This window comes from Choloepus didactylus, chromosome 5, assembly GCF_015220235.1.
Source record: "Choloepus didactylus isolate mChoDid1 chromosome 5, mChoDid1.pri, whole genome shotgun sequence".
In the NCBI taxonomy this organism is placed as follows: domain Eukaryota; kingdom Metazoa; phylum Chordata; class Mammalia; order Pilosa; family Megalonychidae; genus Choloepus; species Choloepus didactylus.
In genome coordinates, this window is record NC_051311.1 from 77,761,731 (window position 1) to 77,786,494 (window position 24,764).

At 37.6% G+C, this 24,764-nt stretch overlaps 1 protein-coding gene across 1 annotated transcript in view; it reads right to left on the reverse strand.

The window, feature by feature from the left end:
• The window catches only part of TES (testin LIM domain protein), a 56,095-nt gene that overhangs the window by 11,944 nt on the left and 19,387 nt on the right, over positions 1-24,764 (reverse strand). Inside the window, exon 2 of the mRNA XM_037836333.1 lies at positions 13,715-13,800. Coding sequence (XP_037692261.1) covers positions 13,715-13,800 — 86 coding nt within the window. The remainder of the gene's footprint in view (positions 1-13,714; positions 13,801-24,764) is intronic.

Consider the following 24,764-nt stretch of genomic DNA (forward strand, 5'->3'; position numbering starts at 1 on the left):
CTTGAAATTGAATACAACCCCATTCTGAGAGCTGAACCCATTCTGGTCTGGGAAAATCTGATTGGGGTAACAAAGGAAACCAGATGCCTAGACAACAGAAAACTACAATCTACACTAGGAAAAATGAAGATATGGCCCAGTCAAAGGAACAAACTTACACCTCAATCAAGACACAGTTGGGATACTGTTTCACTTTAATGAAACCATCTATTAAAGATTTTCAAAGAAATATGCTAAATCAAATAAAAAACCAAATCAATGAGTTCAGGGAAGATACGACAAAAGAGATGAGGGCTATAAAGAAAGCACTGGGTGAACATAAGGTAGAAATCAAAAGTTTGAAAAAACAACTGGCTGAATCTATGGAAATGAAAGGCATTAACACGAGATGAAAAATACAATGGAGACATACAACAGCAGATCTCAAGAGGCAGAAGAAAATACTCAGCAACTGGAGAACAAGACAACTGAAATCCTACACACAAAAGAACAGATAGGGAAAAGAATGGGAAAATATAAGCAATGTCTCAAGGAACTGAATGACAACATGAAGCACATTAATGTATATGTCATGGGTGTCCCAGAAGGAGAAGAGAATGAAAAAAGGGCAGAAGCAATAATGGAAGAAATACTCAATGAAAATTTCCCATCTTTTATGAAAGACATAAAATTACAGATCCAAGAAGCGTAGTGTACCCCAAACAGAATAGATCTGAGTAGACCTATGCCAAGACACTTAATAATAAGATTATTATCAAACATCAACGATAAAGAGAATCCTGAAAGCAGCAAGAGAAAAGCAACCCATCACATACAAAGAAAGCTTGATAAGCCTATGTGTAGATTTCTCAGTAGAAACCACGGAGGCAAGAAGGAAATGGTATGATACATTTAAGATACTGAAAGAGAAAAACTGCCAACCAAGAATCCTATATCCAGCAAAACTGTCCTTCAAATATGAGGGAGAGTTTAAAATAGTCTCTGACAAACAGACAATGAGAGAGTTTGTGAACAAGATACCTCCGCTACAGGAAATACTAAAGGGAGCACTACACACAGATAGGAAAAGACAGTAGTGAGAGGTGTGGAACACAATTTTGGGTGATGGTAGCACAGCCATGTAAGTACACTGAACAGAGATGACTGTAATTATGGTTGAAAGAGGAAGACTAGGAGCATGTGGGATACCAGAAGGAAAAAGGAAAGATGAAGACTGGGAGTGTATAACTCAGTGAAACCTAGAGTAGTAAACAATTGTGATAAAATGTATAAATATGTTTTTACATGAGGGAGAACAAATGAATTCAACATTGCAAGGTGTTAAAAATAGGGTAGTATTGGGGAAAAAATACAACCAATGCAAACTAGAGACTACAGTTAACAGAAACACTGTATTATGCTTCCTTTAACATAACAAAGGCAATATACCAAAGCTAAATGCCTATAAGAGCGGAACATAAGGGAGGGGTATGGGACTCTTGGCATTGGTGATGTTGTCTGATTCTTTATTCTACTTTAGTTTAATTCTATCTTTCCTTTTGTTGCTTTTTAGCTGTCATGTTTTTTTTTCTCTCTTTTTCTTTTTCTTTTGTGTCTCTACCTTCTTTGACTCTTCCTCCTTCTTTGTGGAAGAAATGGAGATAGATAGTGGTGATGGTGGTGAATACATAATATGTAACTATACAGGGAACCATCGATTGTTTACTTAGGATGGAAAGTATGGTGGGTGAACAAAACCGTCTTAAAAAAACAAAATAGGTTGATGAAGAAAGCTTGAGGGCACTATATTGAGTGAAATAAGACAGACACATAAGGACAAATGTTGCAGGTTCTCACTGATATGAACTAATTATAATATGTAAACTCATAGAAATGAAATATAAGTTACCAGGATATAGAACGAGGCTAAAGAATGGGAGCGGTTGCTTATTATGAGCAGAATGTTCATCTAGGTTGAACTTAAAGTGTTTGGAAATGGACAGAGGTGATGGTAGCACATTATTGTGAGAATAACTAACAGTGCTGAATGATGTGTGAATATGGTGGAAAGGAGAAGCTTAGAGTCATGTTTGTCACCAGAAGAAAAGTTGGAGGTTAAAAGATGGGAATGTATAACACAGTGAATCTTGTGGTAGACAATGTCCATGATTAACTATACAAATATTAGAAATCTCTTTCATGAACTAGAACAAATGTATGACAGTATAACTAGAAGTTAATAATTGTTCTAGTTTGCTAATGCTGCAGAATGCAAAACACCAGAGATGGATTGGCTTTTATAAAAAGGGGGGGGGGGGTTATTTGGCTACACAGTTACAGTCTTAAGGCCATAAAGTGTCCAAGGTAACACATCAGTAATCGGGTACCTTCACTGGAGGATGGCCAATGGCGTCCAGAAAACCTCTGTTAGCTGGGAAAGCACGTAGCTGGCGTCTGCTCCAAAGTTCTGGTTTCAAAATGGCTTTCTCCCAGGACGTTCCTGTCTAGCAAGCTTGCTCCTCTTGAAAACATCACTCACAGCTGCACTGAGTTCCATCTCTTTGAGTCAGCACGTTTATATGGCTCCACTGATCAAGGCCCACCCTGAATGGGTGGGGCCATGCCTCCATGGAAATATCCCATCAGTTATCATCTACAGTTGGGTGGGGTGCATCTCCATGCAAACAACCTAATCCAAACGTTCCAACTTAATCCCCACTATTCTGTCTGCCCCACAAGATTGCATCAAAGAATATGGCTTTTTCTGGGGGACATAATACATTCAAACCGGCACAATAATAGAGGGGTATAAAGGGAAAAACATACCTATTGCAAACTATGTACTATAGTTAGTAGTATTTTAACATTCTTTCATCAACAGTAACAAACGTACTATACAAATACTATGAGTCAATAATGGAGAGGGGTGGTTAGGGGTGTGGGAGATTTGAGTTTTCTTTTTTTGTCTTTATTTCTTTTCTGGAGTAATGAAAATGTTCTAAAAATTGAAAAAAAAATTGTGGTTATGGATGCACAGCTGTATAATGGTACTGTGGGCAACTGATTGTACACTTTGGATCTTTGGATAATTGTATGATATGTGAACAATCTCAATATAATTAAATTAAGAAAAAGAAAGCTGGAGTAGCTATATTAATTTCAGACAAAACAGACTTCAGAACAAAGAAAATGATCAAGGATAAAGAGGGGCATTATATAATGATAAACAGGCCAATTTTCCAAGAAGACATAAAAATCCTAAATATATATGTACCTAACAGAGCATCAAAATGTCTGAGGCTAAAACCGATAGAACTTTGAGAAATACAAAATCTTCTATGGTAGTTGGAGACTTCAAGACCCCTCTGTCATTAATTGAGAGCTCAAGTAGGCAGACAGTAAGTCAGGCTACAGATGACCTGAATTGCACTATCAATCAGCTCGATCTAATTGATATTTATAAAATATTCCATCCAACAACAGCAAAATACACATTCTTTTCAAATTCTCATAGAACGTTCACCAAGATAGGCAGTAATCTAGGTCATAAAACACACCTTCACAAATTTAAAAGAATAGAAATTATACAAAATATGTTCTCAGACCACAATGGGTTTAAACTAGAAATCAATAACAGAAAGATAGCTGGAAAATCTCAGAATATTTGGAAATTAAACAATACACTACTTAATAACCCATGGGTCAAAAAGAAATCTCAAGAGAAATTTTTAAAAATACATTATGAACTAGATGTTTATGGAAGATCATACAGCTGAGAATAGAACTGGCATATCTGAAAAACAGTATAAGTGGTAGGACTTGCCCTATAAAAATTAACAATTATTACAAAACCACAGTAATTAGACTCTGTGGAGAAGACACATTCAGACCAATGGAACAAAACAGAGTGCAGAAATGGCCCCACACATATATGAGAATTTGAGTCATGATACTGCAGCCTCTCAATATATGCAAAACTCAATTCCTGTGGTTTAAAGACTTAAAATTGAAAAGTGAATCTATATAAGAGAATATCTTAATCTTCAAATATTGAAAGAGTACATAAATGATATAAAATTCAAAAGCAATAAAAAAACAGGCATCATAAAAATAATGAAAAGCTACCAATTCAGGAAATATATTTGCAAAAACATAAAGCTATCAAAGAAGTACTTAGCATATATATAGTATTTAGCAAATATAAAAAATAATATAAAGATAAACTCAATAGAAAATGGCTAAAGAAAACATATATGGCCAAAAATCGTAAGAAAAAATCCTTAATCACAACAGTAGTCAGAGAATAGCAAATTAAAACCACAATCAGGTATCATTTTACAACCATCAGACTGGCAAAGAAATAAACAATATTAAATATTAGCATGAAAGTCGAGCAAGAGGAATTCTCCCAAATGGCTAGTAAGAGTGTAAATTAATTCTGTCTCTTATAAACAATAAAACTCATCAATGAAACCCTTTGCCAAATAAGAAATTATTAAATAATTAGCAATTTTTGTGTTCTGAGTTTTCTTAAGGTAGGGCATGGAAACTAAAAATATTAGAACTAACTTACGTAGCCTTAGGCAGGGGGAGGAGGAGGACCAGCCAAACTACTTTTCTTGTGCACAAATTGGTCAGAAGTCTTTATTCAGTAAGAATCTGCTGAAGAATTCACATATTCTAGTTCAGCTATAAAAGATTCTTATAGTTGGTTATCTCATACCTCCATCTAGTGGAAAGGAGTATATTATCCTACTGTAGTATTTTTATTCTTGTTGTTTAGTTAACTGAAATAAAATTTAATTATGTATAAAACCATCACATTGCTTTTAGATCAAGTATAAAATTATACCTCCCTAAGGAGGAAAAATAGGGTGGGAATTTAGTTCTTAATAGAATATCTAAATAATTTGATCCTTATATGCCTGTGAACTATGTCATGCATCCTAATAATTAGCAAAAGGAACGACTAAAGAAGGAAGTAATACTATTACAAGGATATGTGATGAATACTGGAATTCCTTTGGAAAGGTTTATTATCCAGTTCCACACCAGTATGACATGTACACCACACATTAGGGAGGGTCAAATTTTAGAATTTGAAAAACAAACAGTAAAAGATACAGTTAGTGAAATAAAGCCTACGGTTTCTAAAACATGAACCATGGCAAGCTGTAGCCTGATTATATAAATTATATTTATTATGAAAATATTACATATAAAGAGTTATCATATTAGCCAATGATGTAAGAGACATCCCTATAATTTTTCTTACTTCTCTTGGCCATGCTTGGAAAGATGCAGATCCTGAGGAAACTGCTGTTTTCCCTACCTACACCTTCACCCACGCAACATACCTTTATTATTCAAGTAAAATCAGGTTAAAACAACATATCAATAGCAGCAGCCATAGGGTAAAAAAAAATAGCTGAAGAAGTCATACCATGCCCTATTATCAGTTTTCAAATTTAGGAAAACCTATAATTGATTCATTATAATTTTTAAAATCACAAATATATTATTAGTCTCATCTGCATCCTCACTCCAACATGGTGAATTGTGGTAACAGAGCACTTTGCAGGAATGTGCCTCAAGAAGGGTGGAATGAACCAGTTCTTTCAGCTATAGCTGTCATCACTGAAGCAACTGGAATGACCACATACCTTCTGGACCCCTCAAGGTGGCATAACATTTCTCAACAAGACAGCTACAAACCACTATGCAAGGAAGAACCCTATAAAATCAGGACCAGGTGCTAAGAGTTATCCATTCTGGAAATCTCTGCTATTTATGGAAATCTCTGCTATTTACCACTTATCTGGTTTTAAAACAAGTTTCTACACATGAAAAAATGTTCAGCTTCACTAGCTATTAGAGAGATGCAAATTAAGACCACAATGAGATACCATCTAACACCGGTTAGAATGGCTGCCATTAAACAAACAGGAAACTACAAATGCTGGAGGGGATGTGGAGAAATTGGAACTCTTATTCATTGTTGGTGGGACTGTATAATGGTTCAGCCACTCTGGAAGTCAGTCTGGCAGTTCCTTAGAAAACTAGATATAGAGCTACCATTCGATCCAGCGATTGCACTTCTCGGTATATACCCGGAAGATCGGAAAGCAGTGACACGAACAGATATCTGCACGCCAATGTTCATAGCAGCATTATTCACAATTGCCAAGAGATGGAAACAACCCAAATGTCCTTCAACAGATGAGTGGATAAATAAATTGTGGTATATACACACGATGGAATACTACGCGGCAGTAAGAAGGAACGATCTGGTGAAACATATGACAACATGGATGAACCTTGAAGACATAATGCTGAGCGAAATAAGCCAGGCACAAAAAGAGAAATATTATATGCTACCACTAATGTGAACTTTGAAAAATGTAAAACAAATGGTTTATAATGTAGAATGTAGGGGAACTAGCAGTAGAGAGCAATTAAGGAAGGGGGAACAATAATCCAAGAAGAACAGATAAGCTATTTAACGTTCTGGGGATGCCCAGAAATGACTATGGTCTGTTAATTTCTGATGGATGTAGTAGGAACAAGTTCACTGAAATGTTGCTATATTATGTAACTTTCTTGGGGTAAAGTAGGAACATGTTGGAAGTTAAGCAGTTATCTTAGGTTAGTTGTCTTTTTCTTACTCCCTTGTTATGGTCTCTTTGAAATGTTCTTTTATTGTATGTTTGTTTTCTTTTTAACTTTTTTTTTCATACAGTTGATTTAAAAAAGAAGGGAAAGTTAAAAAAAAAAAAAAGAAGAAAAAAGACAAACAAGGAAAAAAAAAAAAAGATGTAGTGCCCCCTTGAGGAGCCTGTGGAGAATGCAGGGGTATTCGCCTACCCCACCTCCATGGTTGCTAACATGACCACAGACATAGGGGACTGGTGGTTTGATGGGTTGAGCCCTCTACCATAAGTGTTACCCTTGGGAAGATGGTTGCTGCAAAGGAGAGGCTAGGCCTCCCTGTATTTGTGCCTAAGAGTCTCCTCCTGAATGCCTCTTTGTTGCTCAGATGTGGCCCTCTCTCTCTGGCTAAGCCAACTTGAAAGGTGAAATCACTGCCCTCCCCCCTACGTGGGATCAGACACCCAGGGAAGTGAATCTCCCTGGCAACGTGGAATATGACTCCCGGGGAGGAATGTAGACCCGGCATCGTGGGATGGAGAACATCTTCTTGACCAAAAGGGGGATGTGAAAGGAAATGAAATAAGCTTCAGTGGCAGAGAGATTCCAAAACGAGCCGAGAGATCACTCTGGTGGGCACTCTTACGCACACTTTAGACAACCTTTTTTAGGTTCTAAAGAATTGGGGTAGCTGGTGGTGGATACCTGAAACTATTAAACTACAACCCAGAACCCATGAATCTCGAAGACAGTTGTATAAAAATGTAGCTTATGAGGGGTGACAGTGGGATTGGGAATGCCATAAGGACCAAACTCCACTTTGTCTAGTTTATGGATGGATGTGTAGAAAAGTAGGGGAAGCAAACAAACAGACAAAGGTACCCAGTGTTCTTTTTTACTTCAATTGCTCTTTTTCACTCTAATTATTATTCTTGTTATTTTTGTGTGTGTGCTAATGAAGGTGTCAGGGATTGATTTAGGTGATGAATGTACAACTATGTAATGGTACTGTAAACAATCGAAAGTACAATTTGTTTTGTATGACTGCGTGGTATGTGAATATATCTCAATAAAATGATGATTAAAAAAAAAAAAAAAACAAGTTTCTAATCCTTCTCTTCGTATTATGGTCTGCAGTGTTTTATATTTGAATAGGAAAAAAAAAATGTTTAGAAAAGCCTTTTAAGAACTCTTAAAACAAAGTCATTTAGAAGATATCCAAAAAATACATACCTTGAAAGGAAAACCTTGTCAAGGAATTGGGGAAGAAAAGAAGATTGTTATTGTGGTACGTAAGAGAGGGCCTGAGAATGCGTGAACATTTATCACATATTTAATTTCAGTCTAAAATAACCCAGATTCCATCCTTCTTAAGAAAATGAAGGACTTAAAAATAATTCTTCCTATATCAACCTAAAAAATAAAAATAAAAACAGGGCTTGAGTGTGCCGAATATGCATGTGCTAGGCGTTCTATTTGTAAAGCGTGTATAACAATGTTTCAGATGATTCATAAATAACTTTTGATATATTTATATATAAATTTATTTGAACCACACCAATTTGATAGCAATACATGAGTATATTGATTAGTTCCCATATTTCGCACAGTTGCCAAATCTCTTAAACTTTTGAACTGATCTATAGAGCAATTCTCCCCAACTCCATGGGATGTTAATGAAAGTTACATGGGGTTGGGAGGGGGAAGAAGCAGGCAGGGAATTTTAGGATCAAATTAGTTAACAGTATCTTTTACGATTTTTTAAAAGATTCAAAGGTAGACTGGAAGCTCCAAGGTGTATGTGGGGAGGAGGGTGGGTGCTACAGCATACAGCTTTCCCAACATTGTATCGCCATCCATATCTCCTGAGACATGAATACAATTTGGGGTTTTCTAAAAGGTTATTGTACAAAAAAACAGTTCAGTGCCATTAACACACATACACAACATGAATACGCACGACAAAATTGTATGCGCAATATTTTATATTACAACTTCAGTGTTTGTGGGTTCAATAAATTTACCAAGTTATTGCCTCAGTAGAAAAATACATCGATTTACAGTTTCAAACCGAAAGCTCTCAAGAAATGATCCCTAGTCCCCCCATAAAATAATTCTTTTTGTATCACTATTTGTAAAAATTGTTATTTTTCTAAGGCAAGTAGTAGCAACTGGAGAGCTCTGACATGCTGCCAGCACTCACAGTGATTTAAAGGCATGGTCATGGCACTGCTACAAACCATAATTTCAAAGGGTTGGAAGCTGCCCTTTTATAACAGAGATATACATATATGGACTTCAGTGTGGGCCTCTGTTATAGAATTCAGCGCAAGCATTAATCCATATATGGTGGGGAATTTTTAGTTTTCAGCCAGCTCCAAACCAATTTAAAATTCTCGGCAAAGATGTAAGTTATATTCAAATAACACTTTTCTTGTAAACTGCAACTGTTTCATTGGAATTATTTAGCTAAGATAAGACAAAAGAATTCTATTACTATATGATAACTGAGCTGTGGTTCCAATGATATTACCATACCTTCAACAGTAAATAATTAGCTATAAATTCCTCGAGATTTAGGTTTGTCCCTTGACTTTCAGAATTACTTGTTATCCCTAAATATTACTTAAAAGTATGCCCAGCAGAGAATATTCTTATTTGTTAGGTATCAAGCATCTTCAATCTTTTATTTTCCTCTAGTCTTATAACCACTGGCACTTTGAAGAAGGGGAGAGCTCACAGTTAGAGGACCCCACTGTTTTCAAAGACATCTATGTCACAAAAACATCACACTTTAGAGAAGATAGCCCGGAGCAATTCAAAATACACTGGTCATGAGAGAGTAAATGTGGATTCTAGTTCCTGTTCTACCATATAGAAAGGTAGCTGATAAGGAAGGTTTTGGCAAGCTTTGGGTTCAAATTCCAGCCCTGCCATCCATTATCTATAACTTTGGTAAGTTATCTAACTTTCCTAAGTTATTGATTTCTCATCCACAAAAATGGTAATACTACTTACCACCCATCTCAAAGGATATTGTGTAGATTAGGTCAATAAAGTGCTGTGGTAGGTGGAAATGTAGGTGGCACCCATGACCTCTGCCCCTGATGTTACTCCCATGAGTAACTTTATATGGCAAAAGGGACCTCAGTTCTAATAACTTAATTCTGCAAATAGCAGGAATGAGCTTGAAAGCAAATTCTTCCCTAGAGTTGCCAGATAAGAGCCTAGCCCAGTTGACACCTTGATTTCAGGCTTTTGAGACCCTAAGCAAAGAATCCAGCCCACCCAGACATCTGACCTGCAGCATAAATGGGTGTTGAGCTAACAAACAGATTAAGCTGCTGAAACTGTGATAATTTGTTACACAGTGACAGAAAACTAGTGTAAGTGCTTATCAATGTGTGACACATACAGAAAGCATTCGTAAATTATATTTCTTATAAATAACTCATAATATGGGCTCAAACAAGACATTTTTTTTTTTCAAAGAGGGAGTTTTATTGCCAGACATGAAGCAGAAGAGCAGATGCCCAAAATCTGTCTCCCTGAATTATAGTAATTTTGATAGTTTTATAGTATCAAAAGATGGACAGACTTTAGGATAATGAGCACAGTGGCCCCAGATGATGTAATTAGAGGTGATTTGATTATTGAGCATGTGCAGACTGATTACATGCTTAGTCACAGAATGTACGTAAGAAAATACAGCCCTAATATGCTGATGGGCATGTTTTTTGTATTATAATGAGGTAAAGGAGACTTGTAGGTTAAAGTCTAAGCTACTGTGTATGTCAGGCAGGCTCATTTTGGTTAGATACAGCTTTGGTTATCAAGATAACTTTGGATTTGGGGTGGGTTAGTTCTGGGCTGACTCAAGGCCCTTCCTTAGTAAACATCAGGGGCGGTCTTTAGTGATCATAAGACTTTAAAGTTGAAAAACTAGATAAATGGGTACAAGTGAAGGTTAGTCACAAGGTTTTTACAATCACAGAGGCACAAGATAAAGGCTATACAATCATTATAAGAGATCAAGGTAGCTGGATTACAGTTCAGATTTCAGGTATTTCCCTGTCTACTCCAATATACCAGAAAGTAAAAAGGAATATCTATATAATGATTCAGTAATCATAATCAGCCCTTGAATCCTAACTTCTTGATTACAATTCCTCCCTCTCATTTGATAATTTTCTCTCAGTCTTGAGGGATATTTGGGTGACAACCCTTCTAAGTTCTTCGTGCTAAGAAAAGAAGTGTCAACATTATGGGACAGAGGGATGAAACTCGGTATAAACAAGACATTTTAACTTCCTTAAGTTTCAGTTCTTTGATCTGTGAAATGAGGTTTGACTAGCAAAATTACAAGATCTATTCTAAACTTCCCTAAGTCTAGGAATTCATTTTCAGCTTTTTACAAATGTTGTACCTGCTGGATCACTTCCATTCATCTCTCCCAATGCACTTTCCACCCTTCAGAGCCCTGTTCTATGCCCCAGGAGGCTGAGCCTTGGGGACTGCACCAGCAGGCTCCCTTCTCCCCAGTGATGGGAAGCACCAGTGGGAGATCAAAGTGATGAAGGAAAGTGAGGTCCAGGTTATTTATTTCCCGGCTTCCTCTCTCCCAGGTCATTTCCCACTAACAGTAGCCTCAGCTTTTTTCAAGCTGCCTCCTCTAAACAGTTCTCTTGCTCCTTCAGGTCTGGGGGGTGCTAATCTCTATTCCACATGCCCACTGGTCCACCATCTCTTGATGCTTTTCCTGAACCCTACCCATGCTTTATTCAACTCTCCTCAAATTACTTGTTTTCAGCGTGCTTTTTCTTGATAGGTCCCTGATTGCTACACACTGCTAAAAGTAAAAAGTAAAGGGAAAAATGATTCCTAACTTCACTCAGAAATGTTCTCAGAGTAATGCTTGAACTGAGACAGAATCAATAGGAATTTTTGTTTCCTGGTGATGGGATACAGGGCCTTTCCAGGCAAAGGAAACATGCAATAAGGCACAAATTTTCAGAAAGTCACACTTATCAAGCAGTTGGAACACAAAGTGCTTGGAAGGGAAATGGAAGATGAGGCTAGAAAAGCAAACAGAGGACGATGCTGAGGTTTAACATAAAAGCCAAAGATTTTGCCTAAAGGGTCAAGACCAGTGGGAAAGTTCTGAGGTTTTTAAGCTGTTGGGAAGGGTATAATAGTATTCATTTTTGAAAGACCATTTTTGTGGCTATGTGGAAGGCCAGATTAGTAAAGAGGTGGAGAATAGTTTTAGCTCTGGTTTTCCCAATGTGCCCCTTGAATCCCTAAGTGTCCCAAAGGTCAAGGATTACCATGAAGATGGAGGGGAGGCTAGAAGGGTGGGGTCCTCGGCCTCCATGCCCACTTCACCCAGAACAGTTCTTTAGTCCTAGAATCTTTGTTATACTCAGGACAGCTAGTCTAGACTATTCTACTGTTAGGACTACACTGAAAAATAGCTACATCTTAAGGTTAAAGGTACCTGCCTCAAGCCTTCCAGTTGTGGTAAAGAAATGAGAATGATCAAGAATTCAAGCTAAACGAGAAATGTGTCTGGACTCATGCCAGGGAGAAGATAGAACTACTAAGAAATATTATCTAGACAGACTGTGTAAACCAAAGCTGGATTGGACGCTGTGTCCAAAACCCTTGTCTTTTACAGTTCTTAGATTATAATGAGTTTTTGGCAAACATAGTTGAATTTATAAAGAATTTTACCTTAAGTTTTAAAATTAAAAACTACGCCAGTAGAGGGCAGCACAGCTCTCTGCAAAGCAGACTAGGGCACACAATAGAAAGCGGTATCTACATTAAGAAGCGAAATACTCTAGGAAAACTATTTTGTTTAGCAACTTTAACTTTCTAGCAGATATATTACCTGACTGCTATGTCCCTAGAAAAGGTAGCACAAAGAAGAATTATTAAAGTCCTTTAATTAAAACACTCCCTGGAAAATGTTAGCACCCTAAAAATAAACATTAAAGTACTATAGCATCATTTTTGGGAAGACTGAAGTTTCTGTCGTGTTCACTATTTACAATAACCGTCTTTGTTTATTAAAACTTATTAAATGAACTGGCTTTTTAATAGAGAAGAAAACCAGCTTTTAAAAGAACCTAATATCCTAAATTGTATTTGTTTACATTTTCCTTTGACTATACTGTACACAGGTGCAACAGCTAATGACATTTTTTTTATTCCAGACAATTCCCTATGGAAATCCATAATGCAGATGTGGTTCTCAAATGAGATTCATTCTCAGAATGCAGCCGCCATCCTAACACTGAGTTGATTATTTTTTTCTTCTAACAATAATATGCCAATTCTAACTTTGAGAAGACTAATGAACTACCATTAAGGTCTAAAGAGCTATTGATAAAGAACATTTATGTTCTTCATAAGAACAGGTTTCAAGTACTGATTTTAGATTTATATGATAAACAATATTACTTAAAAACATGCACATAAAATCTACATAAAATTCAAGATTTTCATCCACTAACATTTGTCCTCCATATATATGCACTTTATTCATATCAAGACACTGGCAATGAATCATATTTTTTCTTTTTAAAAATTAAACTGTTTCAAATTTTCAGTGGCAAATTTATAGCTGCACATTTTAGAGAGACCTAAATTCAACTTCATTTCCTGATAATTAGGACATAGGTACTCAACTCATCATTCATATTTATGTTGCAAATATAGAGATGAGAAGTTTCCAATTTTTAAGAAAAGAGTAAAATGTAATTAATAAATACTCTTGGCAGATAACCACAAATTTATTTGTCACTCAGAAAAGAGGCACATTCAGTATTCTGGACCCAAAGGAAATCTGGAGGATAGTAAATAAACACTATTAGCAACATAGTTATTATGTTCTGAGTAGCTCAGTCGAACTTAATGATAAGAAGACAGAATAGCTTTACTTTTCATTCACTTAGAAAAAAATATATAATAGATTTGCAACTTAGTGACCAAACCAGAGAACTTGCAAAAGATCTCCCCTGTCAGAGGATGCATTGCCAAAGAGCTTAAGTTACTAAGGTGGTTGCAGTTTTCAAAACATTACCTCCAGAAGTGCAGTTCAAATCCTTCACATTTTTCTTTGCATTTTAAACAGGGGGCTCCAAATCCTTGTTCATGGCCTAAGCCCAGCTGTTAAAGAGAAAACGTGAAACTATTACTACATTTTTAGAAACCTAAAAAAAAAAAAAAAAAAGTCAATAAATTATAAATTCCACTTACCACTCCAGTTGATACAACTGTCAAACAAATTTTTTATGAGGTATCACATTGCTTAGTCAATTATGACACCCAGGAATGTAAATGGTAGCTTCAAGTACACAAACAAGATACTTTATATTCTTACTGCTCTTTGATTATTATGAAAAGGGTCAGGATTCAATTGTGTAGAAAACTACAAATATTGCACATCACAAAGTAATGAATTCATGTCTTTGGCCACCACATGACCTGGACAGAATACAGACAGGGAGCACTCAGAAAGCCAGAGGTTAGAAAGCAAGCCTGGCCCAAATAACTTATTTTGTAGCAATGTGAAAGATTTTTAGGATTTATAATTAAAATACTATCACCTTATATAATGACAAATATAACTGAAATAGTGGCAGCAAACATTTATTGAATGCCAGGCATGGAGGTAAGCACTTTATATTATTTCATTGAAATCTTGCAGAACGTCAATCTATCTATAAAGTAGACAATGTTATTCTCCATTTTAGAGATGACTTAACTGAAACTCAGAGAGGTTAAGGAACTTGCTTAAGATGAAAGTTTTAGTAAATGGTAGAGAAGGGATTTGAGTACAGGGCTGTCTGACCCTGAGGTCTGTGCTGTTAAACCCAGGGGCTCCACTGTTGTCCTTGTTACATATAGTAAACCTTTTTTTAAAAAAAACATACTAATTAAAAATCCTTGGGAGCTTGCTAAGACATGACCTAATAAGTAGAAGGGGAAGGGATCAGAATCAGGGAATGATACAAGAGGCAATGCAAGCACTTTTACCCCACTAAAGACATTAGAGCAGAAAAGAACAGCCAGCATTGTAGCAGCACTCGGGCAAATCACCAGTGACCAGATTATCCTACATTTTAAATAGCAGATCAGTGACTGCTGACAAATTTTTTAGTTACCAACTGGTGCTTGTACAGTTATTCCAGGAGATAAATAGTAGTTCTTTTTTTAAAGGGAACTTTTTTAGCTTTACCAAGTTGTTTGTTACTATGTAATCAAAACCACATTCTAACTTTTTCCTTGATAGATCAGCCTGACATACCCTGAAGTTTACGTGAAGCCCTTCCTCTTTTTCTGAAGAAAATTACTACACCTGCTTATAATAATTGGGGGCATATATAAAACCAGCTCCTCTACCAAGCTGCTTAGGAGAATCCAAATTATTCCTTACCTTAAACATACCTTCTAAAGATGATGAAAATCTGTCTAGCATTTACTAAACTCCATTATCTTTACAATATCCATATTAACGATTTTCAAAAGAATTAAAATACTCTAAATTGTATACCTAATGTTAACACTAGACTGAACTTTTTTTTTTTTTTTTTTGAGGAATCAGATTGATTCCTTGTCACTAATGAACAAAATTCACATTATACAACTAAAGTGGGCTAAAAGAGGAGGCGGGGCAAGATGGCAGACTGGTGAGCTGTATGTTTTAGTTACTCCTCCAGGAAAGTAGGTAAAAAGCCAGGAACTGCGTGGACTGGACACCACAGAGCAATCTGTCTTTGGGCATACTTCATACAACACTCATGAAAACGTGGAACTGCTGAGATCACCGAAATCTGTAAGTTTTTGCGGCCAGGGGACCCGCGCCCCTCCCTGCCAGGCTCAGTCCCGGGGGAGGAGGGGCTGTCAGCTCCAGGAAGGAGAAGGGAGAATTGCAGTGGCTGCTCTCATCGGAAACTCATTCTACTGATTCAAACTCCAACCATAGATAGACTGAGGCCAGACACCAGAGACTCTGAGAGCAGCCAGCCCAGCAGAGAGGAGACGGGCATAGAAGGAAAACAACACGAGAAGCTCCAAAGTAAAAGCAGAGGATTTTTGGAGTTCTGGTGAACACAGAAAGGGGAAGGGCGGAGATCAGGCCTTGAGGCGCATATGCAAATCCCGAAGCAAGGCTGATCTCTCTGCCCAGGGCACCTTTCCTTAATGGCCCTGGTTGCTTTGTCTATTAGCATTTCAATAACCCATTAGATCTCTGAGGAGGGCCGTTTTTTTTTTTTTTTTTTTTTTTTTTTTTTAAATCCTTTTTGCTTTTTCTAAAACAATTACTCTAAGAAGCTCAATACAGAAAGCTTCAAAGAATTGAAATTTGGGCACGTCAAGTCAAGAGCAGAAATAAGAGAGCTCTGAGACAAAAGGCAATAATCCAGTGGCTGAGAAAATTCACTAAACAACACAACTTCCCAAGAAAAGGGGGGTGTCCGCTCACAGCCACCATCCTGGTGGACAGGAAACACTCCTGCCCATCGCCAGCCCCATAGCCCAGAGCTGCCCCAGACAACCCAGTGTGACGGAAATGCTTCAAATAACAGGCACACACCACAAAACTGGGCGTGGACATTAGCCTTCCCTGCAACCTCAGCTGAATGTCCCAGAGCTGGGAAGGGGGAGCAGTGTGAATTAACAGAGCCCCATTCAGCCATCATTTGAGCAGACTGGGAGCCTCCCAACACAGCCCAGCAGCCCAGAACTGCCCTGGGGGGACGGCACTCACCTGTGACATAGCACAGTCATCCCTCAACAGAGGACCCGGGGTGCACAGCCTGGAAGAGGGGCCCACTTGCAAGTCTCAGGAGCCATACGCCAATACCAAAGACTTGTGGGTCAGTGGCAGAGACAAACTCTGGCAGGACTGAACTGAAGGATTAGACTATTGCAGCAGCTTTAAAACTCTAGGATCATCAGGGAGATTTGATTGTTAGGGCCACCCCCCCTCCCCGACTGCCCAGAAACACGCCCCACATACAGGGCAGGCAACACCAACTACACACGCAAGCTTGGGACACCAATTGGGCCCCACAAGACTCACTCCCCCACTCACCAAAAAGGCTAAGCAGGGGAGATCTGGCTTGTGGAGAACAGGTGGCTCGTGGACGCCACCTGCTGGTTAGTTAGAGAAAGTGTACTCCACGAAGCTGTAGATCTGATAAATTAGAGATAAGGACTTCAACTGGTCTACAAACCCTAAAAGAACCCTATCAAGGACAGCAAATGCCACGAGGCCAAAAACAACAGAAAATTATAAAGCATATGAAAAAACCAGACGATATGGATAACCCAAGCCCAAGCACCCAAATCAAAAGACCAGAAGAGACACACCTAGAGCAGCTACTCAAAGAACTAAAGATGAACAATGAGACCCTAGTACGGGATATGAAGGAAATCAAGAAGACCCTAGAAGAGCATAAAGAAGACATTGCAAGACTAAATAAAAAAATGGATGATCTTATGGAAATTAAAGAAACTGTTGACCAAATTAAAAAGATTCTGGACACTCATAGTACAAGACTAGAGGAAGTTGAACAACGAATCAGTGACCTGGAAGATGACAGAATGGAAAATGAAAGCATAAAAGAAAGAATGGGGAAAAAAATTGAAAAACTCGAAATGGACCTCAGGGATATGATAGATAATATGAAGCGTCCGAATATAAGACTCATTGGTGTCCCAGAAGGGGAAGAAAGGGGTAAAGGTCTAGGAAGAGTATTCAAAGAAATTGTTGGGGAAAACTTCCCAAATCTTCTAAACAACATAAATACACAAATCATAAATGCTCAGCGAACTCCAAATAGAATAAATCCAAAAAAACCCACTCCGAGACATATACTGATCACACTGTCAAACATAGAAGAGAAGGAGCAAGTTCTGAAAGCAGCAAGAGAAAAGCAATTCACCACATACAAAGGAAACAGCATAAGACTAAGTAGTGACTACTCAGCAGCCACCATGGAGGCGAGAAGGCAATGGCACGATATATTTAAAATTCTGAGAGAGAGGAATTTCCAGCCAAGAATACTTTATCCAGCAAAGCTCTCCTTCAAATTTGAGGGAGAGCTTAAATTTTTCACAGACAAAGAAATGCTGAGAGAATTTGCTAACAAGAGACCTGCCCTACTGGAGATACTAAAGGGAGCCCTACAGACAGAGAAACAAAGACAGGACAGAGAGACTTGGAGAAAGGTTCAGTACTAAAGAGATTCGGTATGGGTACAATAAAGGATATTAATAGAGATAGGGAAAAATATGGCAAACATAATCCAAAGGATAAGATGGCCGATTCAAGAAATGCCTTCACGGTTTTAACGTTGAATGTAAATGGATTAAACTCCCCAATTAAAAGATATAGATTCGCAGAATGGATCAAAAAAAATGAACCATCAATATGTTGCATACAAGAGACTCATCTTAGACACAGGGACACAAAGAAATTGAAAGTGAAAGGATGGAAAAAAATATTTCATGCAAGCTACAGCCAAAAGAAAGCAGGTGTAGCAATATTAATCTCAGATAAAATAGACTTCAAATGCAGGGATGTTTTGAGAGACAAAGAAGGCCACTACATACTAATAAAAGGGGCAATTCAGCAAGAAGAAATAACAATCGTAAATGTCTATGCACCCAATCAAGGTGCCACAAAATACATGAGAGAAACATTGGCAAAACTAAAGGAAGCAATTGATGTTTCCACAATAATTGTGGGAGACTTCAACACATCACTCTCTCCTATAGATAGATCAACCAGACAGAAGACCAATAAGGAAATTGAAAACCTAAACAATCTGATAAATGAATTAGATTTAACAGACATCTACAGGACATTACATCCCAAATCACCAGGATACACATACTTTTCTAGTGCTCACGGAACTTTCTCCAGAATAGATCATATGCTGGGACATAAAACAAGCCTCAATAAATTTAAAAAGATTGAAATCATTCAAAGCACATTCTCTGACCACAATGGAATACAATTAGAAGTCAATAACCATCAGAGACTTAGAAAATTCACAAATACCTGGAGGTTAAACAACACACTCCTAAACAATCAGTGGGTTAAAGAAGAAATAGCAAGAGAAATTGCTAAATATATAGAGACGAATGAAAATGAGAACACAACATACCAAAACCTATGGGATGCAGCAAAAGCAGTGCTAAGGGGGAAATTTATAGCACTAAACGCATATATTAAAAAGGAAGAAAGAGCCAAAATCAAAGAACTAATGGATCAACTGAAGAAGCTAGAAAATGAACAGCAAACCAATCCTAAACCAAGTAGAAGAAAAGAAATAACAAGGATTAAAGCAGAAATAAATGACATAGAGAACAAAAAAACAATAGAAAGGATAAATATCACCAAAAGTTGGTTCTTTGAGAAGATCAACAAGATTGACAAGCCCCTAGCTAGACTGACAAAATCAAAAAGAGAGAAGACCCATATAAACAAAATAATGAATGAAAAAGGTGACATAACTGCAGATCCTGAAGAAATTAAAAAAATTATAAGAGGATATTATGAACAACTGTATGGCAACAAACTGGATAATGTAGAAGAAATGGACAATTTCCTGGAAACATATGAACAACCTAGACTGACCAGAGAAGAAATAGAAGACCTCAACCAACCCATCACAAGCAAAGAGATCCAATCAGTCATCAAAAATCTTCCCACAAATAAATGCCCAGGGCCAGATGGCTTCACAGGGGAATTCTACCAAACTTTCCAGAAAGAACTGACACCAATCTTACTCAAACTCTTTCAAAACATTGAAAAAAATGGAACACTACCTAACTCATTTTATGAAGCTAACATCAATCTAATACCAAAACCAGGCAAAGATGCTACAAAAAAGGAAAACTACCGGCCAATCTCCCTAATGAATATAGATGCAAAAATCCTCAACAAAATACTTGCAAATCGAATCCAAAGACACATTAAAAAAATCATACACCATGACCAAGTGGGGTTCATTCCAGGCATGCAAGGATGGTTCAACATCAGAAAAACAATCAATGTATTACAACACATTAAAAACTCGAAAGGGAAAAATCAATTGATCATCTCAATAGATGCTGAAAAAGCATTTGACAAAATCCAACATCCCTTTTTGATAAAAACACTTCAAAAGGTAGGAATTGAAGGAAACTTCCTCAACATGATAAAGAGCATATATGAAAAACCCACAGCCAGCATAGTACTCAATGGTGAGAGACTGAAAGCCTTCCCTCTAAGATCAGGAACAAGACAAGGATGCCCGCTGTCACCACTGTTATTCAACATTGTGCTGGAAGTGCTAGCCAGGGCAATCCGGCAAGACAAAGAAATAAAAGGCATCCAAATTGGAAAAGAAGAAGTAAAACTGTCATTGTTTGCAGATGATATGATCTTATATCTAGAAAACCCTGAGAAATCAACGATACACCTACTAGAGCTAATAAACAAATTTAGCAAAGTAGCGGGATACAAGATTAATGCACATAAGTCAGTAATGTTTCTATATGCTAGAAATGAACAAACTGAAGAGACACTCAAGAAAAAGATACCATTTTCAATAGCAACTAAAAAAATCAAGTACCTAGGAATCAACTTAACCAAAGATGTAAAAGACCTATACAAAGAAAACTACATAACTCTACTAAAAGAAATAGAAGGGGACCTTAAAAGATGGAAAAATATTCCATGTTCATGGATAGGAAGGCTAAATGTCATTAAGATGTCAATTCTACCCAAACTCATCTACAGATTCAATGCAATCCCAATCAAAATTCCAACAACCTACTTTGCAGACTTGGAAAAGCTAGTTATCAAATTTATTTGGAAAGGGAAGATGCCTCGAATTGCTAAAGACACTCTAAAAAAGAAAAACGAAGTGGGAGGACTTACACTCCCTGACTTTGAAGCTTATTATAAAGCCACAGTTGCCAAGACAGCATGGTACTGGCACAAAGATAGACATATAGATCAATGGAATCGAATTGAGAATTCAGAGATAGACCCTCAGATCTATGGCCGACTGATCTTTGATAAGGCCCCCAAAGTCACCGAACTGAGCCATAATGGTCTTTTCAACAAATGGGGCTGGGAGAGTTGGATATCCATATCCAAAAGAATGAAAGAGGACCCCTACCTCACCCCCTACACAAAAATTAACTCAAAATGGACCAAAGATCTCAATATAAAAGAAAGTACCATAAAACTCCTAGAAGATAATGTAGGAAAACATCTTCAAGACCTTGTATTAGGAGGCCACTTCCTAGACTTTACACCCAAAGCACAAGCAACAAAAGAGAAAATAGATAAATGGGAACTCCTCAAGCTTAGAAGTTTCTGCACCTCAAAGGAATTTCTCAAAAAGGTAAAGAGGCAGCCAACTCAATGGGAAAAAATTTTTGGAAACCATGTATCTGACAAAAGACTGATATCTTGCATATACAAAGAAATCCTACAACTCAATGACAATAGTACAGACAGCCCAATTATAAAATGGGCAAAAGATATGAAAAGACAGTTCTCTGAAGAGGAAATACAAATGACCAAGAAACACATGAAAAAATGTTCAGCTTCACTAGCTATTAGAGAGATGCAAATTAAGACCACAATGAGATACCATCTAACACCGGTTAGAATGGCTGCCATTAAACAAACAGGAAACTACAAATGCTGGAGGGGATGTGGAGAAATTGGAACTCTTATTCATTGTTGGTGGGACTGTATAATGGTTCAGCCACTCTGGAAGTCAGTCTGGCAGTTCCTTAGAAAACTAGATATAGAGCTACCATTCGATCCAGCGATTGCACTCCTCGGTATATACCCGGAAGATCGGAAAGCAGTGACACGAACAGATATCTGCACGCCAATGTTCATAGCAGCATTATTCACAATTGCCAAGAGATGGAAACAACCCAAATGTCCTTCAACAGATGAGTGGATAAATAAAATGTGGTATATACACACGATGGAATACTACGCGGCAGTAAGAAGGAACGATCTGGTGAAACATATGACAACATGGATGAACCTTGAAGACATAATGCTGAGCGAAATAAGCCAGGCACAAAAAGAGAAATATTATATGCTACCACTAATGTGAACTTTGAAAAATGTAAAACAAATGGTTTATAATGTAGAATGTAGGGGAACTAGCAGTAGAGAGCAATTAAGGAAGGGGGAACAATAATCCAGGAAGAACAGATAAGCTATTTAACGTTCTGGGGATGCCCAGAAATGACTATGGTCTGTTAATTTCTGATGGTTGTAGTAGGAACAAGTTCACTGAAATGTTGCTATATTATGTAACTTTCTTGGGGTAAAGTAGGAACATGTTGGAAGTTAAGCAGTTATCTTAGGTTAGTTGTCTTTTTCTTACTCCCTTGCTATGGTCTCTTTGAAATGCTCTTTTATTGTATGTTTGTTTTCTTTTTAACTTTTTTTTTCATACAGGTGATTTGAAAAAAGAAGGGAAAGTTAAAAAAAAAAAAAAAGAAAAAAGACAAACAAGGGGAAAAAAAAAAAAAAAAAGATGTAGTGCCCCCTTGAGGAGCCTGTGGAGAATGCAGGGGTATTCGCCTACCCCACCTCCATGGTTGCTAACATGACCACAGACATAGGGGACTGGTGGTTTGATGGGTTGAGCCCTCTACCATAAGTTTTACCCTTGGGAAGACGGCTGCTGCAAAGGAGAGGCTAGGCCTCCCTGTATTTGTGCCTAAGAGTCTCCTCCTGAATGCCTCTTTGTTGCTCAGATGTGGCCCTCTCTCTCTGGCTAAGCCAACTTGAAAGGTGAAATCACTGCCCTCCCCCCTACGTGGGATCAGACACCCAGGGAAGTGAATCTCCCTGGCAACGTGGAATATGACTCCCAGGGAGGAATGTAGACCTGGCACCGTGGGACGGAGAACATCTTCTTGACCAAAAGGGGGATGTGAAAGGAAATGAAATAAGCTTCAGTGGCAGAGAGATTCCAAAAGGAGCCGAGAGGTCACTCTGGTGGGCACTCTTATGCACACTTTAGACAACCCTTTTTAGGTTCTAAAGAATTGGGGTAGCTGGTGGTGGATACCTGAAACTATCAAACTACAACCCAGAACCCATGAATCTCGAAGACAGTTGTATAAAAATGTAGCTTATGAGGGGTGACAATGGGATTGGGAAAGCCATAAGGACCAAACACCACTTTGTCTAGTTTATGGATGGATGTGTGGAAAAGTAGGGGAGGGAGGCAGACAGACAAAGGTACCCAGTGTTCTTTTTTACTTCAATTGCTCTTTTTCACTCTAATTATTATTCTTGTTATTTTTGTGTGTGTGCTAATGAAGGTGTCAGGGATTGATTTAGGTGATGAATGTACAACTATGTAATGGTACTGTAAACAATCGAAAGTACAATTTGTTTTGTATGACTGCGTGGTATGTGAATATATCTCAATAAAATGATGATTTAAAAAAAAAAAAAAAAAAAAATAAAGTGGGCTAAAAGAAAGAGAAACTATTTATTTGAATTTTCTGGTCTTCTGTAAGAAGTATAATTAAGAGTTTTCTACCATTACAATATCCAAAGTAAAATAACAAATCTAAAAGGTGTGTTCTGTATTCAAGCCCTTTCTAGTTTTCCTTTAGAAAAGAGTAGAATATATTATTAAGGCATAATCACATCACTTAAATTAGCAGTTCTTAAACTCTCTTGTATATAATTCACAGTAAGAAATACATTTCAACTCATGACCCAGAATATGCATATACGCATACAAACTTATGTGTCTCAGTGTGCATAAAATCTTGAAACAAAGATTTCCTAGCTTAGCTATGTGATTTTGTCTCTAAATTAAATAGGTTACTGCAACCTAAATAAATTCTTGCCTGCCTTTGAATCTGAATTGTTTGGTCTCAGCAACATTTAGGCTTAACAAAACACTGTAAACATACTGGAATAATAGCATCTTGTTTTTCCCTATTTCTGAATGAAAATTGGGAGTTCTAATATAACAAGAACCTCAATTAGTCGCAGAGAAGGCTTTGGTATAGCTCACTGCTAATTTACAAAGTCAACCTGGGAGAGAGGCAAGTCATTTTTTTCCTATTTACTTTTATCTTCTTAAAGTAGTTATTAGTTTACTTATTAGAATTAGAGCTGACTGGATTTCACTAAACTGCTCTTTTAAAGCATCCCACAAATTCTGAGTGTTGGGCAGGACTATATATCCCCCTTATGAAAGAGATCTAGAAACTATAGTCCAGAAATGTGAGATGGTTTACTCTGAGAAACAGCTATTATTATTAACAGCAAAGCTAGACCTAAACTTCAGTGTCTGACTCCTCCTCTACTGTTCTACTGGAGCAAACAACTACAGGGTGTGAAAAAGGAGCTCTACAGTCTTGCAAAGGGAGATTCACTGGCTCCTTTTTGCCTTAAAGAAAAGAACTACAAATCCCAAAACACTCCTGCAACCCCTTTAAAAGTAAACAGATTTTCTGAGAGGCTTTTGTTTATGTTTGTAATATGAAAGAAGAATTTAATTTAGTCAGAGAGGTTGGGGAAAGCCTTTTTGAGCAACTGATGTTTGAACTGAGATTGAAAAGACTAACAGTCTCTAATGCAGCAAAGAAGTGAAGGAAGTACATTCAAGGCAGAGAAAGCAGCACTTGCTAAGGCCCTGAGGCAGAAGAGAGCATAGTAAGAGTCAAAAACATCCTAGAGCAGTTGAAGGGTGATAAGGTGAGCCCTGTGGTAGGCAAAGTGTTTTAGTTTTTCTTTCTTTTCCTTTTCCAAAGGAAGAAGAAAGTAAATCCACTGAAGCATTCAGCACCATGCCTAAACTACCAGGTTCAACAGACTGGTGAGAAGACATTCCCAGAGAGAGGATGAGACTGGCCCTACAGAAAAGTGCTGTCAGTGGAGGAGAGGGTGGTTGAGCGAGTCCATTTGCCAAACCTCAGAAGGGAGGGACCCTCAGGGACACCAAGAAGCCTCAACTTTGGGAAAAGCAGTAATCTGAGCAAGCGGCTTTGCAGTATTCTCTGGAAAACTCCCCCTTCGCTGGCCACTTAATCTCCACAGAGGCTCTTTCCAGCATGGTTTG